The sequence below is a fragment of the Heloderma suspectum genome, chromosome 11, assembly GCF_057233095.1.
Source record: "Heloderma suspectum isolate Gila_16-S chromosome 11, 16-S_ref, whole genome shotgun sequence".
Lineage (NCBI taxonomy): Eukaryota > Metazoa > Chordata > Lepidosauria > Squamata > Helodermatidae > Heloderma > Heloderma suspectum.
The window spans coordinates 23281673-23300668 of NC_139468.1; the positions used below are offsets into that span (position 1 = coordinate 23281673).

At 40.6% G+C, this 18996-nt stretch overlaps 1 protein-coding gene across 4 annotated transcripts in view; it reads right to left on the reverse strand.

The window, feature by feature from the left end:
- The window catches only part of USP8 (ubiquitin specific peptidase 8), a 35454-nt gene extending 16500 nt beyond the window's left edge, over positions 1-18954 (reverse strand). For 2 of the 4 annotated variants that reach the window (XM_084817196.1, XM_084817193.1), the window contains exons 1-11: positions 18826-18954; positions 13023-13194; positions 12067-12211; positions 10521-10606; positions 7985-8135; positions 6569-6617; positions 6031-6175; positions 5302-5464; positions 4162-4306; positions 2543-2766; positions 467-1060 (exon numbers count right to left, since the gene is read on the reverse strand). In XM_084817196.1, the coding sequence (XP_084673322.1) occupies positions 467-1060; positions 2543-2766; positions 4162-4306; positions 5302-5464; positions 6031-6175; positions 6569-6617; positions 7985-8135; positions 10521-10606; positions 12067-12211; positions 13023-13126 (1806 nt within the window). In that variant the 5' untranslated portion in view covers positions 13127-13194; positions 18826-18954. Of the gene's footprint in view, positions 1-466; positions 1061-2542; positions 2767-4161; positions 4307-5301; positions 5465-6030; positions 6176-6568; positions 6618-7984; positions 8136-10520; positions 10607-12066; positions 12212-13022; positions 13195-18500 lie in introns of all 4 variants that reach the window. The other 2 variants (XM_084817197.1, XM_084817195.1) reach the window with 2 other exon arrangements.
- Between the last annotated feature and the right edge of the window lie 42 nt (positions 18955-18996).

The following is an 18996-nucleotide window of genomic DNA, read 5'->3' on the forward strand; positions in this document are numbered from 1 at the left end:
CAGAGAGAGAGAAAGGAAATCTGCAATAACTGGGGAACTATCTGAAAGGCAGTGATGACCAGATTTTGGCGAATTAACAAGAGGCTAAAAGCAACAGAAGGGTAATGCCCTGCAGTAGTGAATTCTATAGTTTAACTAGGTGCTGTGTGAAAAAAATAATTCCTTGCATCTGACTCTCCCACCACTCAGCTTCATCGCACAGCCCCAGCTTTTAGTATTATGAGTATTTCAGTATTATTACTAGTCACTTTCTCCACACCATAACATTTCCTTACTGGCTTTTGGATTTTTTTTTATCCACAAGGCTTCCAGAAAAATGCCTGTAAAAAGGTAAGAGTATCATGTCAGCAGAGCTTTGTTTACTCTCTTCAGCTGATGTGAGAATGAATGCTGTGTCAGAACCAGGCCTGAAAAAATTGTTTTGCAGGGCAAGTTGCTTGCCTCTTGTGCCAACTGAACTGCTCACCTTGCTGGAGACAGAATCCCCCCTCACAGATGCACGAGACTCCTCTGCAAATTTGTGCCTTTGAGTTTCTGGTGTCCAGGTAACCTTTTCTTTTTCATTGGAAGCAATGTCCAGTTTTTTCACTTCAGAGATTTCATTTGTAATTCTACTTGTTTTTTTAATGTCCATTAACTCTCTGCGTGCTTTCTCCACTTCTTGCTTTTCATCTGTCTCCCTGTTGGCCTGTTCTTTTTCTCTCTTCTCAGCTTTTGTTTTTTGGAAGTTTTCCCTGCTTTCGCTTTCTTCATGTGCCTCTCTTGCTCTCTGCTCTTGTTCTTGCTTCTCCTGTCTCAGCTTTTCTCTCTGCTCTTCCTCTTGCTTTTCCTGTAGTTCTCTTTCGCAACTGTTTTTTTCCAGCTGAGAAGCTTTTTCTGCAGGTATGTTGCTTTTCTCTTCCTCTATCGGGCCAGGTTTTGCATCCACTGGTGGCTTTGTGGAACGGTCTGGAATCACTCTTCCATTTGAAATAAGCTGCTTGCCTGTGGTTGGGCTTTCAGCTCTTCGCTTGCTGTCACTGTCTGGAATTTTTGCTGAAGGCTTTTTTGTACGATCGACCTGGACCAACCGAAAAATAAAGAGATTAAATTATTTTGATAGATTTGCTTGCTACGTTCTCTGAAAGACCACTTGCTATTGATGTTCTCTACTCACACTTCTTCATTTAATCAAAACATTTCAGCTAGAATAAAGAACATGTTATAGCCATGATATAAACTCATTTCGGCATGTACAATGAACTGCACGCATTCAGGGCCTGGTAGGATATTATCATTACATCCAAAGATGTTATAATTCTTTTTGTCCAACCCTTCCCCACCACCCGATTCTCCTAGGGGAAGATTGACTTGTATGTTCCATCTTCTGGCTCCTGTTTATTTGAACATGGGACTTCTCCCAAACCTTGGAGACACAACTGGGGTCACTCGTGGCTCCCTGCAATGAGAGAAGTGAGGGAGGGCACATGAGCCAAAGGCCTGCTCCCACTCTCTTCTAGGGAGAACTTAGTGGGGTGTGTAGGTTTGAAATGTCTACACAGGCCCTCAATGAGGCTTTTGTATTTTTAAAGAGAACAATTTTGTCAGTGTCTAGTTTTTTTATTTCAAAGGTTTCATTTGTTCTCTCCAAGCTACCCTGTCTTTGGAAAGATGGTCACCAACACTTATGTCTTTTCAGCAGCAGGCAAATAGATTTTTATTTTTCCATACCTTTTTAAAATCTCAGTTGAATGCTTATCTACTACTGTGATTTTATGATTTAATGCATTATTCATTTTATTGTTTTAATTATTTTGTTAGCTACCCTAGGTGCAGTAATGCTTAAGGCATAGGTTTTAGTAAAGCAGTAACATATTGTTACTGTTACAGCAGTAACATATTGACCTGGTTCACATGTAACGGTAAATGGTAGGTTAATTAATTGACCCACCATTGCCATGAGTGAGGAGGAGTGAGCAAGCATGCTGCCTCCTGCACACTCCTCACTTATGCTTTTCATCAACCTATGATTGGCTAGGTTGTAGGTTGTTAGCATTATGTATGAACCCGGAGTGCTGGGTTGTTCAGGAGCTAAACAATGCAGCAGTTAACTCACTTCTGTTGGTGCGTGGCAAGTCGTGGGCTAATTAACCAGTGATTTGCCATTATGTACAAACTGTACCATTAAAGAAATCAGAAGCCAATTCTGAATGTCTCCCCAGTGGTTTGCAGTGTGGCTTGAATAGGCTGCTACTTCAGTTAAAGGAAGAGAAACACCCAGAGAAACACTTTTATGATTGTGACTGTATAGAACAAGGTCTTCTCTCACCCACCCTGTTGACAGGTCTTTTCCTTAGCAAGAATTCCGGAAATGGCTACATTTGCAGGATCACTATTTCACCTTCTATTTACTCTACTACAATACAGACCTTTTTTCCTCCCTTACAATTTCAGAAAAACCAGGCTTGTCCAGTTTGTAGAAATTATATATGATATTCAAAAAATCAGCACTGTTACATTGCAGTCAAAGTAGAAAGTTATTTCCTGCCAAAAAATTGCTCACCGATGGAATAAACTTCATTGCAGACAATGGCTGGACTACGGCAGATAAACGGTCAGTCTTAGAAGCAGCAGCAACTGATCCACTAGGAGGTGGTTTAAGAGTCTCTGCTCCCTTTTCCTGATCATTTGCAATCACTTCAGTCACTTCCTCCACAGACGGTTTCACCTGGACAACAGGTAGTGGCGGTGGAGCTGGCTCTTCCAAAGATGGGTAAGTAAAATCCACTGAAAACACACACAAAGATGATGTTTAAAAACAACAGCACATTTATAAGATAGTTAAGTGATACCGTGTATGCTTAAATGAGGTACTACCTACATGAGCCTGCCTGCCAGTTAAGGCTGGCAAAGGTCAGCATCCAAGGGTCTGATCTCACAGTCCTACCTTTACAAGAGATTAGACTGACAAATATCATTGACAAGGCCTTTGCAGAGGTGGTACTGAGTTTGTAGAATACTGTTCCCATGAAGATCCATCTGCCCCCATTTTTTGTTTAAGACATCTCCTGAGAGCCATCTCATTTCTGTATGCTCTGTTTGACTTTTAAATCTATTGTTTCCATTTTAGCCTGCTGTTGTTTTATAAGTTTGGTTTTATGTTTTGTGATTTTATTTATCTGTTTTATTGTTTTTAACCTTGGAAGATGCTTTGTGAGTTTTGTGACATAAAAACTGGATAATAAATAAAAGGTCACCTTAAAAGATATGCCAAAAACCAGATAATCATAGGCTAATCAGTTTCAGCTTTATAAAGTGTTTGCTGTACAATAGATAGGTTGTTTGGTCTATTTATTTCAGCTTGGATTCTGCCCTCCTCCAAAGCCTAGAGCAGGTAGAAGACTTAAGAAGAGATAGAAAAGATCCCAAATCAGGCAGTGTGGGCAATGTTGCAACTGGTCATACTCTACAATTCACTCAAGCAATCACCTGAGTATGATCCATAGCATACCAACAGAACCAAACTGAGCTTCCAATAACTAGGGCTGCAACTCTATAATCAAATTAGTGATCTCCAAATTATGCTAACCATAAGCTTTTCTGTCTGTGAAGTAGGTGACAAGCCCAGCATAGCTCACAGAACACATTTCCAGCCTGGATTTGCAGGCAGTTCACCAACTAGAACAGTTCTGGATGATGATATTTTGAAGATGGGAAAGCAGGCTGGGGAAAGAGACTTTGGCTTGATATTTAAGATGTGTTCAAAGTCCTTAAAACAACAACAACAAGCTTTTGATGGGATAGTCTGAGGCATCCAGTTAATTGTTGCTATGGATTGTTTACTGTAATTCTGTAATTATTTTGAATACCGTGAACCATGTTGGGCTTTTTTTGTAAAAGGAAAGGCAGTATTTAAGTCTACAAATACATATGTATGCTTAGGAATGCAACCTGTGCAGCACCATCCTTTTCATGTTGTTATTTGTATTGTACACCGCCTAGAGTGGCCAGTTGGGTGGCTAATAAATTTAATAAATAAATTAAAATAAAATAAAAAGTATGCTTACTTGGGAACAAGTCCCACTGAATTCAACGGGGGTTACTCCCAAGGATGTTCTGTACAGGACTGAAGCATTAGGAAAGCTTTTTTTCAAAGATCAGAAGGAAGTATTTAATACATACAAGAGACAGAAACTGCTTCGTTCTTGCTGCGCTGGGGTGGAGTTACTTTGGCATTTGTTGTATATTGGGGGTAACAAAGAAGCCAATTCTCATAACCTCCATCTAGGATCAAGGGCTCATTCTGTAGTACAGCTTTACTTTCCCACTGGAAGTGAAAGACAAAAGCATCTTACAAGAAGCAACACAACTTCCAAATCACAGCTCATAATTCTCAATCAGATCGTATTGCTAAATAAAGTACTGTATGTAAATGTGAAAAACCTATTACATTTCCTAATTTAACATCTTACCACAAACAGGTGTTTAACAGAGCTTGTACGAAAATGGTGGATAGCACAAAATAATGCATTTATTTGCCAATGTGTTTACAGTCGGGGCAGTGGGAGCAGTTTATTCTAAATGATTAGAAATGTTGGTTTAGCATCTCAAAAATCTTGAATTAGAAATTATGAGTGGAGAAAGTAGTTCAGGATGTTTTATGCCTGCTTGTTTTTACTCATCTACATTTATTTTGTTTTCTGTATGAGAAGGGCTAAACACTTGCCTTTGTCTCTCTCTTACTGGCCTTCTGAAATTGCACTAGTATAATCAACTTAGAGGTTGTCTTAAACTTATGAGGATGCTACACTGCCATAGACTCCTCACTCAATGGCAAAGTGAGATGCAAGACAATCTGACATGAACAGCAAACAGATGGTTTACCTCACTTATTTAAGGAAATTTATATCCTGCCCTTCCACTGTATTCACAGCGCTCAGGGTGGCTTACAGTAATGTAAAACTACAAAATAAATAATAAAGTTGAACTAAGGCCTGCTTGTCAGAATGCCAAGCAGAAAGGCAGGACTAGTACCGTAACAATGATTAGACATTATATCCATATAGAGCCATGGTTAAAGCAAACCTACTTCAAACTAAGGATTTTCATCCTGATTTGTGGTCAATCCTTAACCATGGTTTAGCTATTAAGACAAACAAACTATGGATAAATGCGGTCTGCATGGGCCAAATATGAAAATTTAGGTAGACTCAACTGACTTTTCATTGCTGACAGGGCTATCCCTCTGAACCACAAGATTACAACTACTGGACTTCTCATTGATCAAGATAATTGGACAAGCATAAACCTTCACTTGCTCACCTTGAAAAGTGCATCTTTGAGGCTTCGCAGAGGTGTTCCTAAATGCAAGTCTTTTGCTGAACTAAACCAGTCAAGTAGAACAACATAATTGACTTGCCCTCTCTCTTTCCATGGCTTTTTAGAAGTATCTGGGAGTTTAGCTTCAATCCAGTTAACAGTGACTCTGAAGTTTGAAGCAGTCACATAACAAAAGAAAAAATGAAAACATTTTCAACTCAGAGGGTGCAGCTTGCCACTCACCAGGGGTAGCTTGAGCAGTGATCAATTGTGCTCCAGCCTGGAATCTAGACTGCAATGGTGACCATATAATATAATGCAGAACTGGCCCAAGTCTCAACACCTTTCAATGCGAAAGCAGCGTTTAGCTGTCACCAGGTCTGTCATTCCTTGTTCTTTACTCCTAAGCGATAAAGTTCCAAGACCTGAGCACTACCTCACAACTATTCATATGTGTAACTTCTCCAGGAGTTTGCTTAGCTCTTTAAAAACAAACAAACCCATTTACACTACTAGTGACAATCACCATACTGCATGCCCAAAAGTTCCACAAGTCAATTAAGCACTCTTAAAAATGTTAAAGATTACTGTCTCTAAGGTGTACTTTAAACATTTTATTGTGGCTGGGCAAACAGGTGTTTCACATTCACATTTTCCCCATTCTGCTCCTGATAAATGGTAAACACTTCATCAGTATTTAGGAGGATTCTACCAAGAACGTTTACTCCATACCCAGGACTGATAGCTTCTTCTGGAATGCAAACAGAGTTTACAATGCAGGACTCCTCGTAATCCTTCAAGCACCGGGCATCCATTATCATCAACTTGACGCTTTTGTCCATCATCATTGTAAACAATCTCTCTGCTGTGATTGTTCCTTCAGAGACAGAAATTACTTTACAAACGGTAAAAAAGTGGAACACAAGTTTTCAGAAAACGTATTTTGAAAGTGACTAGATCCAAGTGTTTACAATGGATTTTCAGCTGCCTCACTGAAATAAGCTTATGAAAAATTATAATGCAACATCGTCAATACAGTCACTGACTTCAAACAGAAGAAAATAAGTAGTGTTAACCTGAGGTTGAGTTCTGTATATAGGGATAGAAAGGGATTTTTCCCTAGGTTCAACTGGCTAGGGACACATGGGGAAGGGGTTGCTTTCTTCTGTAGTGGCTATGAATTAACTTGAGTTATTTGGAGTTCCTGCTCTCTGCTTGGAGTCTGTATTGCTAGGATGGAAGTACAGGGTAATAGAGAGATCTCACCTACCAGTTTCAGCTGGATCCTTTCTTTCTGCTGAACACTTCTCACCATTGATCTATATTATTTTAGCATTAAAAAAAAGATTTTTTAGCACTTAGAAAAAGGCAATAGAAGCAGATGTATTTATATTCTTAATTCACACACATATGCACACCTTTCCTAAGTGATTATATCCCCACAGACCCCACATCAGTTGGGCCTTTCTGAAACAACCGCTGCTGTCAATGTGACAAGAACAGAAGTGGTTGCTGAGATGTGGGCGCAGGGAGCCAAAGGAAATCAATATATTGATGAAGACACCAGGACTTTAAAGAAAATACAGGAGTGGACCTAGAACAGGATCTTCTGTCAAGTCAAACAGTGATTCAGAACACTGTTTGCAGAGGACTACATTGGCTTCTACCTTTTTTCCACAACAGATCTGACTGTGCTTTGCTTGCTGGCAAACAACAGCTTCTTAAGTAGAAATTGAAAGTAAACTTCAAAAGCAAGAATCAACTTCATGCATAGATTTAAGTGAGGGTTGGGGGGGGCCTATGGCCCGCTAGATGTTTTTGAATTCTCATTCCCCTCAGCCTCAGCCAGCATGGCCACTGGCCAGGGATGATGGGAACGGTCATCTACCAATTGGAGAGCCACAGCTTCAACTCTAATTTAGGCAAACCAAACCAAACACAGTACAAGGTAGCTAACTGTCATATTTGAAGTCTGATAGAATTTTTTTCCGAGTTTAGACTGGGAATTTTTGCCTTCCCCCATCTATGCTGCCTGGCTACTGTGTTTAGTTGCCTGGAGCCATTTGCTCACCAGGCATGTGTATATGCTGCTTCAGAACTCCATGATCTGAATTAAGTGGTAAATCACTAGGGCTGACATGTAGCTGAGCTTTGCCTTAATAAGGACAGGATTTGAAGATCATGCAGTCTTTTCCAGTCTCATGATTTTATGGCAACATAACACAGACAATATGTCCATCTAAAGAAATTCAACACTAAGATCTGTAGCATCTTCACAGGCTCGAGATGGGCCAATAATATACATGTTTGTACTGTGAACACACAGACCCACAACATCAGATTGCTTTGCTTTGAAATTCCAGGCTAGATCAGTGGCAACCTTTAGGAGAGCGAGAAGCAGGATTTAAAACAGACAGCCTGAAGGATTATTCAAGACCACAAGCCATCTGGCTATAATGTCTAGCCTTGGCAGAGTAGGAGATCATGCATTTAGACAGAAAAAAGGATTAAACAAAAAACAGATTTAAATGTAACTAACTGCTTAGTTTTGTTCTCAAAAAGTTAAACTGTCTATTTTTAGGTTGGCAATAGATATAAACCAACTTAGTTTTTTTTCAGTACAGTAGCCTTCTATAAAGATTTGTTATTGTATAAATGTGTTAAGGATAAACACTTTCCCAATTACCACTTGGTTTTTTCCTTTGGGATCTGATGAAATTTCTGAAGATGTTTTGGCCAAAATTTTGGCATCTTCTTTTGATTCCTGCTTTTTCAACTGCTGTTCTTCTAGCCTTTCTTTTTCTTCCAGTTTCTTCCGCACTTCTGCTTCTTCATATCTAGTTAATGAAGACATGTCAATTTTAGAAGCAGATTTACATTTATATTGCAAGAGACTGGCAGTGTTATAGTTTTGTAGCTGTGGCTTTTAAAATGTACATAAGTGAGCACAGAGTTAAGAAGCATTTTATTTCTAAAGTCAGCAGCCATTAAAAATTGACAAAAAGATGAACAACTTTAATCATCATGTAAGAAGACTAAGTAGCAGCAATAACCAAAGTAAAAAATTAAGTCATAGTCAAATACAAATTTAACAATGGACAATATAAAAATGCATAAAACCCTTCCTAATTGTGACAGCAACAGAAGTGAACAAAGAAACTTTATGGACTATTCTTAGATCTTTATCATCCAGTAACATTTTGATTTTCTGAACTGTAAACAAAGGACATTCTGGTAAGAATAAGTGACAGCCCTTCCTGAGGTTGGTGTAAAGATAATGCAATATATCCTCAACAAGTTCATCTCTTGATACATAATGCTGTCACTCAAATGAAATGTTAGAATCTTGAGAGCACGGTCTGCATTTTCAATGCACAGAATACTTCCCTTAGGGTGCAATCCTATCTGGATGCCTGTCAGCCTCTGAACATGGAGGCTGACAGGCATCCTATGCAGAGCGGGAGGAGCACGGAGGCAATTGCTGCTTCTGTGCTTCTCCCACTCTGTATTTTTGCCCATCTAGGTAGGGCTCTGTGGAGAGGGAGGGAAGGAGGCTGGGACAACTGGGGATGGCTCGCATCCTCGCTTCCCCAGTCACCGCCCCCTTTCTGTCCTCTCCAAGGTCGCTTTTGTGAGCTCGGAGAGGCAGCCGGTGCGGTTCTCTCCATGCCGGCTGCAAGGGGGAGGGAGCTCGTGCTCTGGGAGCCTTTCCAGCTGAAGAGTGGGGGTATAAATGCTTTAAAACAAACAAACAATTGTGCCTAGCCAAGTGCAGGCTTAATTCAGCTTTTGATCTCTGAAAACCACAAAATAAAAAACGAGGTGTTATCAGCCCCATTTAGGCATCAATTTTTTAAAACTTTGTTAAAATACTTGATAATTCTGACTTGCCAGAATTAAAATAAAGTGTTATCTTTGTACAAGGACTCTTATTATGTTTAAGTCTGCAATAATACACTGAAGCAGTAAGTATTCAGAAGTGACCAACCCTTTTGAAGGGATGTTAGATAATTAGGATTACTTGAAGGACTATCATCTAATTATTTGTACTACTGCTTATCAAAACAAGAATAACTGGATAATGAACTGGTTCAGAGAGATCATCAGTGCCTCTTGCATCTTCATATTCTGCTTTCTTGGAACGACATTCCATGGGAATGAAGTTGAAACCTTGTATTGGCCCCAGGAGAGTAACCAAGCCACCTGTAGTGCTAGAGGGGTCTAGAGATCCATAATGCTTTGCTTAAGTTCATTATGGGTGCAATTTCCTTGCTAGTAAGCTTCTGAGCATGTGAAGATGAGTCAAAGGGCCGATAGCATGTCCTAGCACATTCCATACTAATGAGTGAATCAAGATGTGCCTGGGAAGCGAAGTTTGTTTGTCTTAAAGCTGCAGGTAGCTGTGCTGGGAACCAAGCCCAGCTAATCTATGGTAGGAATCAACGCTAGGGGGCGCTTGCTGCTGTCATGCTGCCTCATTGCTAACATGTATGGTATAAAACCCATTGTACCACATGGCTCTGGGTTCGGAGAAGCTGTCTGATCCCACCATTGTGTATGCCTGTGTGCTGTAAGTTACTCAATAAAGTACTCCTTGTAAGTAAACCTGGGTCTGATTTATCACTATCTTGGCACCTCTAAATTAAGAGGTTGAAGCCACGGCTGGGGCAATACAAACCTAAAAGTTCTACTAGATGTACAGAGCAACTGCTAACCTAAAGTTGACAAAAATTTAAGACCCATCATTTAAAATATTTTACACATAAATACAGAATTGCAGAGTGCAATCTATTTTGTTGGAATAGGTTATCTGAGCACCCAAAATGCTTTGGATTGGGAGTAGGCAACCTGGTGCCCTCCAGAAGTTTTCGACTACAACTCCCATAATCCCTGACTATTGGCCATGCTGATTGGGGCTTATGAGAATTAGAGTGCAAAGCACTGGGAGAGCACCAGGTTGCCTACCTCCGATAAGCATGAATATAAGTGATCTTTACACATGACTATGTAAACACAAGAAATATATTGAATCCTCAAAGAAAATGTCAGTAACTGGGGTTTGAGTAATGGGAATCCAATGTTTCTTGATGAAGAAAATTAGGGAAACGATTTCATCTGCTTCTACAATGGATTAATCAATGTAGTTTTAAAGCACTCTTCCTCCCTCTTAGAGAGATTTTAATCACCAACTGCACATTACTTAAATCCATCTATTGGCATACCTGAGTTTAAGACTTTCTGAAAGTCTTTCAGCTTCTTCAATAGCCTTTTTGATGTTCGTAGGTCCAAGTATTGAATGAAAGTAATCCTGAAATTACAAGAAGCATCAAACCATTTCATACTGTGGTAGTACTATTGCCCAATGTACACAGAAAACATTCATTAGTAATTACAACTTTGGCAATATATCACAGATGAATCATTGATAGTTGCAATCTGAATTTGAAGTGAGTGCTCTCATGAGCTCTGATTTCTAATAGTTGCCTAATTTCTAATATCAGAGTCTTCTTCGGAATTTGTTCTCAAATATTTTCTGTACTGGAGGAGCAGAGACAACTGCACCTCCACCGTCATTGCCAGTAATAATAGGTTACTGCCATCGGCTAGGGCTACGCAGTGTCAGGTGCACATTTGCCCCACTGGTGTCCCTGGGGGAAGTGGTTTATTTTCTCCCATAGAGGGGAATTGCTGCCTTCACTTCTATGGCAGAAAGTTACAGATTGGGACTGGAAAGCCAGATTGTGCTGTAATGAACAGCCGGACACACACACACTAACATAGAATCATAGAACAATAGGAAGGGGCCTGCAAGACCACTGAGTCCAACCCCCTGCTCAATGCCGGAATCCAAATCAAAGCATCCCTGACAGATGGCTGTCCAGCCTCGTCTTGAATGCCTCCAGTGTGGGAGAACCCACCACCTTCCCAGGTAATTGGTTCCATTGTCGTATTGCTCTAACAGTCAGGAGGTTTTTCCTGATGTTCAGCCGGAATCTAGCTTCCTGTAGCTTGAGCCCATTATTCTGTGTCCTGCACCCTTTGCAATTTGTCTCTTCCCTGGTATAGAGGCAGCTCTGAAATGAAGGGGAGAACTCACAATCCTTGCCTGAGGCAAACTTCTCATTTCCTGCCCTCAGCCATGGCAATGGCCTTGAAATGGAGTTTCTCCCACCCCTGTCCTTGCCCATTTCTTTATCATGGTGCAATTAGACCAAGAAACACTGGGTACATTAACAAAAAACCCACACAGCAACATTGTGGTAGAAAGGGAGTAATAAAATTTACCAAAGACTTTGAGTGCTAAATGCATTCCCTAAAGTAGCACATTGTTTTAACTGCCTTATTGTTTTAGATTTTAATTAGTATTAGCTTGTCCATGGTTTAATATGTTTTTACCTGTTTAAATTATTTATTATTTTATACTGTTTAAACTGATTCTATCTGTATGCCGCCCTGAGATCTTAATGATATAGGGCAGGCTACAAATGTTTTAAATAAATAAATAAAATTGGGTAATAAGCTGAACTATTAGCATATACATAGCTTATTTGCCCAAATGCATATGACAGATATATTATCAAAAAGAGACTTTTAAAGGGATCACCACTGAAGGAAATTTTCAGAAGTTGAGATTTTCTTCAAATAAGTCTGAATAGTATTATTCACTTACTTAGTACTTCATTTAGTTCTCTCAATTGCACCTCAAATCTTCAGGCACAATACTTACAATCTAAATGTACATAAAGACACTGGTAACTGGATACATACTTGTTGCTGTTTGAAATCGGGCCTCTTTTTAATAAGATTATACACAGTCACATACTTCATGTAAAGTACATATGCTTTCTCTTCATCTCTGTCCAACCGGCACTCCTCGGCTGCTTTGAATATCTTAAGGGCACTCTGTACATAACTTGAAATTGAAGTAAAGAATTAAATATCACAAAGGTTTATTTAATCTTCACCAATATAGACAGCATATAAACAGAACTTCTGCCTCCAAACAAAATCTGCCTTGAAGCACGAATGTATATAAACAAGCTAATTTTTTCAGTTTTATTTTGTTAGCTAATTTTGTTAAATTATTTCCTGCTAGTGCTGCAAAAAGTGCTCAGCAGTATGTTGCTTATCTGAAGGAAGTATTCGTCTTTAAACATTAACAGTGCAATCCTATGCATGTCTAATCAGAAGTGTCTAATCAACTCTCACTGAGTTTTTTTTAGCAAACTGCTGGCTTGCTACGAACATCTATGCACATGATAGGGGAAAAAAGCAATCCAACTGCTTTATACTTTCAGCTGTAATATGAATGCTAAAACTCCAACCTGGAAATTGCATAGGTGATGGATTACTTTCCAACACGCACTGACCATAGCTCAAATCTACTTGTAAAAAATTAACAGGCATTATGTTTCAACTCGGATGTAGCTGCGTTTCACAGGGGAAGTGATGCAAATGTTCAAGTTAGATTGATAAATTAACAGCTTTATTATAAAAAGGTTAAGAATTAGTATTTGCTGAGAAGTGCATTATAAGCAACAGAACACTGATTACTGCTAGAACTTATTAACCAGAGAAGTTAATGACATAGTACTTTTTTAACATGAGAATTGTTTTAGCTGTGTGTACACAGCACAGTATCTTTTAGAACATCCCCCCCCCCCCCCCAGAATTAATTCTGGGAAACAAGATGGTGGCTATGTCAACTAAGCAAATATCCATACCTCTTAGTACTGGTTTTCTCAGGTTTTATTTCTGTCTTTTTATTAAGATCTTTCAGTGAAGTGCAGAGGTATAGGTCTTTAGGTACAGATGCCACAGCAGGCATGTTTACAGATATGTCTTCTCAAAAGGTCAATATAGGTCTTTAAATTACTGATCAACAGTGGTTGCTTTCTGAAAAATAAAGATTTGAAACAGATCTTAATAGTAAATACGAAGACAAATCTTTGACCATTTTCTAAATATCTGCTTACACAAGGACTGAAAACATTAGTACAGAAACACAACACTGGCAATAGCACAAAAGACAAACTTATTGTTGAAGATGGGAATTCAGCCCTATTTCATTCCGAAACATTTATCTGTCTTCATTTCTAGGCATGAATTTTATGTGTATTGTAATAACTACCTTTCAGAAAACATACTGAAATATGAACAAGATTATCTTCCATAGTGATAAGCTGTTTTCTCCAATAATCAGAGTGGAGAGATATTCCATACACATGCATTCCATTGTCACAACAGTATAACTGATTGCTTTGCAGTCACATTCTCTGCACATAGTGAACTGGCTGAATGCACTCACTGATACATGCAGGTCTTTACTTTTAGTAGGTATTCGTAGCCCTTAGTAATATTATAGGTACAATACTTTTTAAAAAGGATTTTCTCTCTGTATTCAGAATGTAATACTGCATTTAATGTCAGCAAAGACTAATTACAAGGTGCTGCTTACGTGGTGAAGAATAAAAATTACATAACATGTTGAACCTTGAAGATATATTTAGAAAAGCCTTAAAGTTTCCAGGACACAAAGGCTTTATTAGTAATCCATAGTGTGGGAGAAAATCAGCTAAATTCTCTGTAGACTTTTTTAAACAAGTCTTTGACTGTGCAATATTTCTAGTCACTATTTTACAGGAAACTTCCAACTTCAATCGCTAACTCAATGACCTTGTTCACACATATTAACCCTTGGCTTATTTAAACCATGGTTAATCTATGATTTGTTGCCCTACAACTGAACAAATTGACTGGGTTTGGTTGACATGCTGCAGCTTGTGGGTTGTTGTGTGGAAGCAGCTGCACTAACAAACCATGGTTTGTTAATCACAAATAACCTACCAAAAGAACCCATGGTTTGTTGTTGGGTTCTGAACTGTGGGTTATTGGTGGTTAACAAACCATGGTTTCTTAGTACAATTGGGTTCACACAACATAACACATAATTCAACAACCCACCGTTCAACGACAACTTGTATTCAACCCGTACTCTGGCTTGTTGTGTTGTGTGAACCCAGCCGATTTCTCCTTAAATTGGCACACTGAACAAATACTTTAGGGTGCAATCCTATGGAGACAGACGTCAGCCTCCAAACTTGGAGGCTGACACCTATCCAATGCAGGGAGGCCGGAGCACAGAGGCGATCATTGCCTCTGTGCTCCTGCTGCCCTGCATTTTCAGCTAGACATGCGATTACGAGCATCTAGCCATGAACTTTGGAGTCAGAGGGGAGAGGCCATGCAAAGCATAGGAAGCCTCATAAAGTGGCTCCTTCAGTCCCTGACCCACCCACGGGACCACCCCTTTTAGCCCTCTCTGCATTCCGTTTCTGAGCATGGAGAAGAAGCTGGTGCAGAAAGAACCGCGTTGGCTACAAGGGGGTGGGGAGTGTGGTTTCTGGGAACCCTGGTTGGAGCCCTGGTGCTGCCCTCAGTTCCCAGAAACCAAAAAATCCTATGGCCCTCTAGACAGTGTCTAGTGGCCACAGGATTGCTCCCTCTTCAAAATGCCTGTGAACTGCACACCAACCCCCATTCAACATAGCTAGAGGCTAAGTGAACTCCAACAACTACCTGCTTCACAACCCATCATTTCTTCCAAAAGCATCCACTTAATATGAGGAACTATTTCTTGTGGATCATATATAGAATCTAGTATTTTTTAAAAATTTCACAGAGCAGACCTATAAGCTTTATTCATGTGATGTTACTGTTACTGGGGTTTTCAGATACTTAGGAACACAAGAGTTTTACAGATTGGCTAGCATTGCACCAGTTGAAATTTTAGAGGTAATTTAATGACCTCTTCTATTTCTCAATAATAGACTTCCATGTTTACTAAGGATATGAGTAAGCAATATTTGGACTCATTCTATTGCTGCTTGCATCTTTACTATATTTGTGTCAGCTTTATTGTGAAATGCGAAGTACCATGTCTAATAATTTGGTCAGCAGATAAACAGTGAACATTTTCTATGAATACATTCCCCTTCCCCCACAAACTCTTTTACTCACTTCTACATTAACTATTTTCTGTCTGCAACACACATTTCACAAAAACCAAACAGCTTTTTCCCAGGCTCTGGTTCTATGAACATTCCTGCTATAACTATAATAAGGGGCGTGCAAATCACGCATGCTGCCACCCCACCTCCCCCTTATGTATCTGTGCTCGTGCCAGAGGAAGAAAGAATGTACAAGAGACCCATGAGTCTCTCACAATAGGTACCAAAGTGCTCTATAAATAGCATTGACATTTTTAAAGAACAAGAATAAATAATTCCTCTGAAATAATGGGATCTATGCAAGATTGAGAATATTAAACTATAATTTGTTCAGACTCAGTCAATTGCAGAAACTTATTTCTTTCCATTTTTTAAGAGCAGCAATGGGTTCTTGGGTTTCTTAAAAAACAATTTAACATTCTTTGAATAAATAAACGCTACTGTAAGATTATAGAACAGAACTGTGCACAAACTCTGTCCTTTGAATAGGACTATCTTGCAACAGCATTTATTCCTGGAAAACAACTCTAGCTGGATCACATTATGAATAAAGAGCATCATTAGGAAACAAGTGAACAACCCAGGTCCAAAATCAATAAACATTTTGTGATTGCCTTTGATTGGATATTGACTGTACCCTTTCTCTGAAATGTGTACATAGGTTTGAGGCTGAAAAATGTAAAGCACCTATTTACTAATTACCATACTTGTTAAAAGCTATTTTTATTTACTATGACAGGATTAGACATAACCAAAAGTATCCTTGAGCACCATTTTCTTGATTGAAAGGCATCATATACATTGAATAAATAAATGTCTCAGTTTAACTGAAGATTAAGATTATCCATCATTCAAAATCACCAATCCTAATACTACCCAATTTTAACACAACTTTGTCATGCATTTCTGCAACACTGTCCATGTTAAGCTAAACTATTGCAGAGATCCTAACAGCCTATGGTTATTAATTTATTGATAAAGCACCTAAAGTTTTCTAGGTGCTGTACAAATATTAAAAAGACACAGTACATGTCTGCAGTTTTACAGTTTACCAAACTGGATGCCATTTCCCCCTATTGTTTACACTCTCCAATACCTAAATGATTTTTATTCTATATCTATGTTATGTCCCATATTATCACAATATTTTCTAGTACAAATATTTACAAATATTACCATGAGATTTTTAGTAGCATAAAAATCTCAATATACTCACACAATATTTTAAACACGTGGTTATTTTGGTCCAAATATTTATTTATTTATGCAAGATAGATCCTGTGACTTCTCTATAGACAACCAGAGTAACATTTTATTTTGAGTTATTAATTAATCAATTATTAATTTAATTTGAGTTAAATTAACTCAGTTTAATGGTTCATTTTTGTGAACCACCCAGACAGCTTTGGCTGTTGGGAGGTAAAGAAATGAAATGAAATAAATAAATAACACATCTTGATTTATCCTGCACACAAGTAGATAAGAATTTTACACTGGATACCTTATAATCTGACAATGTGATTTTATGAAGGAGAATTACTAAGGCCTTTTGTATGCATTTTATTTATTATGTAGTTATTTAAAGCATTTATAACCTGTACTTTGGTCAGAATGGCTCCCAAAGTGGCTTACAAATCTATGAGAACAATGCAGTCCTTGCCCTCAGGCTTACAATCTAAATAAGACATGACACAAAAGAAAAAAGGGATGGGGAGGGAACTGGAAAACAAGAATATTCAGGCACCAATTATATGGATCTTATAATGACTGGCTGTAATACAGATGTAATGCTGTAATGCACCTGGACATTGCTGGTCTTCTCATCACAACCTGCTAGAGTGGAAATAGCTTGCATGTGTTAAAACAGTGTGTGGTAGAATAATGCTCTTAACATTTACTTCTTGTGTTTATTTTACTTAGTACAGTTCTAATCCACCCAATAACTAATGTTCCCTGGGCAGATTTCAACCAGTGTTCACACATGTAATGTGATTTAACATGCACTATGTAGGAGGAGGAAAGCAGGGATACAGTTACTATATTCCCCAAGTATACTGCCACTTCCAAAATCATATGACTGAGGGAGAAGCTGTTGGCAAATCTAATGTAGCTATTATAGCCACACACACAAACAGCAGTGCATGCGGTAGGCGGGATACCATCAGTTAACCATTTGCTGTGGCAAAGTATACATGTAACCAATCCATCACCTACCTTTCTCCTGGCTAGTTTATGCTTTGATACTATTTATACGGTTGCCACTAGATATAATCTTAAGTCCAGCATATTCCTACAGCTCCATCGACCATGGCTCTCCTGAGTGAGCACACAGCACCGTGTACTCCTGCCCTAGAACGTTAGGAACAGTCAAGAAGTACTCTCTCAAATACCCATGGCATAATAATTACTTAACAGTGTCCACTTACGCTCATCCCAAACTCACCAACAATGTGTACGGGAAAGTCTGGGAGACAAGCCTGCCATAAATCACAATATTAAAACATTAAAACAGCTGTCTGACTGAACCGCTTCCAGGTCGGAATTTCTATTACTTTCCTGCGCACAGCCTGTCACAAATGAAGGTTCACAAATGAAGGTTCTAGACGCGCACAAGTGCACGCGATGGGAAGCAGGTGCCACTTGCAACTTCTCACGACGCAGCGGCACGTGACCATCTCTACACGCGGGATACGGATAACTTCCACACGGAAGTTAGCCCCGTGTGCGAGTTCCATCACGTGTGAAGCGGCACCAAAGAGGCCTACTGCAGACAACTTCCCAGGGCCCTGGCACACTCTTCTTTTTCAGGTGTACATCTTCGTTCCTTTGTCTTCTCGGCACAGACTTCCCCCCCCCGCCCCCCTTTTTTAAGTGTGAATGTGACAAACAAGCATTCGAACAACACGTCTATCGGCCCGGAGCGCTTATCAGCCAGGGATCGGCTTCAGCGCCCCCATCGAGCGCGCCCTCGGCGTTTAAAACTTGCGTCTGCTGTGTAACGTGTGGAAACAGGCCCTGGGGGACTCGCCAAGGTCACGTCTGAACGTCGCTGCAGGGGCATCAGGCGAAAGGGCCCACGGCGCCCCGCTTTCCACTCCGCCTTCTCTAGGCCGCATCGACCTCCCTCCCTCGCCTCGCCTCGCCCGCCCTCCTAACGCCTCCCGCCGCTTCACGGCTGCCCCCCAGTCCTACCTCGCCGCCGGGCCTCCAGCGCGCGCGCGCGCGCCGCTCCTGCCCTGACAGGCCCGCCGAGGCCCCTCCGCGCGCCCCACCTCCCCGGGCCAGCCGGGAAGAGCGGAGCCCGCCAGAGCCCCCGGCGCCGGCGTCTCCTGCTCGCCATTCCCCAGCAGCGAAGTTCTCCCCACCAGAGCCCGGCGGCCGCCCACTTTCGGGGCCGCGCTGAGGTAACCCGAGAGGCCGCTTCTCTTCCGTCAGGCCTTCCGGGCCCCCCGCCCGCGCCCAGCCCAGCCGAGCCGAGCCGAGCCGAGCCCCGCGGCCGTTGGCCCTCGGCACTCACCGCCTCGCAGCCGCCGCCTCCTCCTCCTGGCGAGCCGAGGCAGGCCCATGTCCTGCCTGAGGCGCTGAGGCCGCCGAGGGACAGGCGAGCAGGCCGCCGCTCGCCTCCGAGGCGGAACTGGGTTGAGGCGGAGCGGCGGCCCGGTGGGCGGGGACAGCTCCCCCTCCGCGG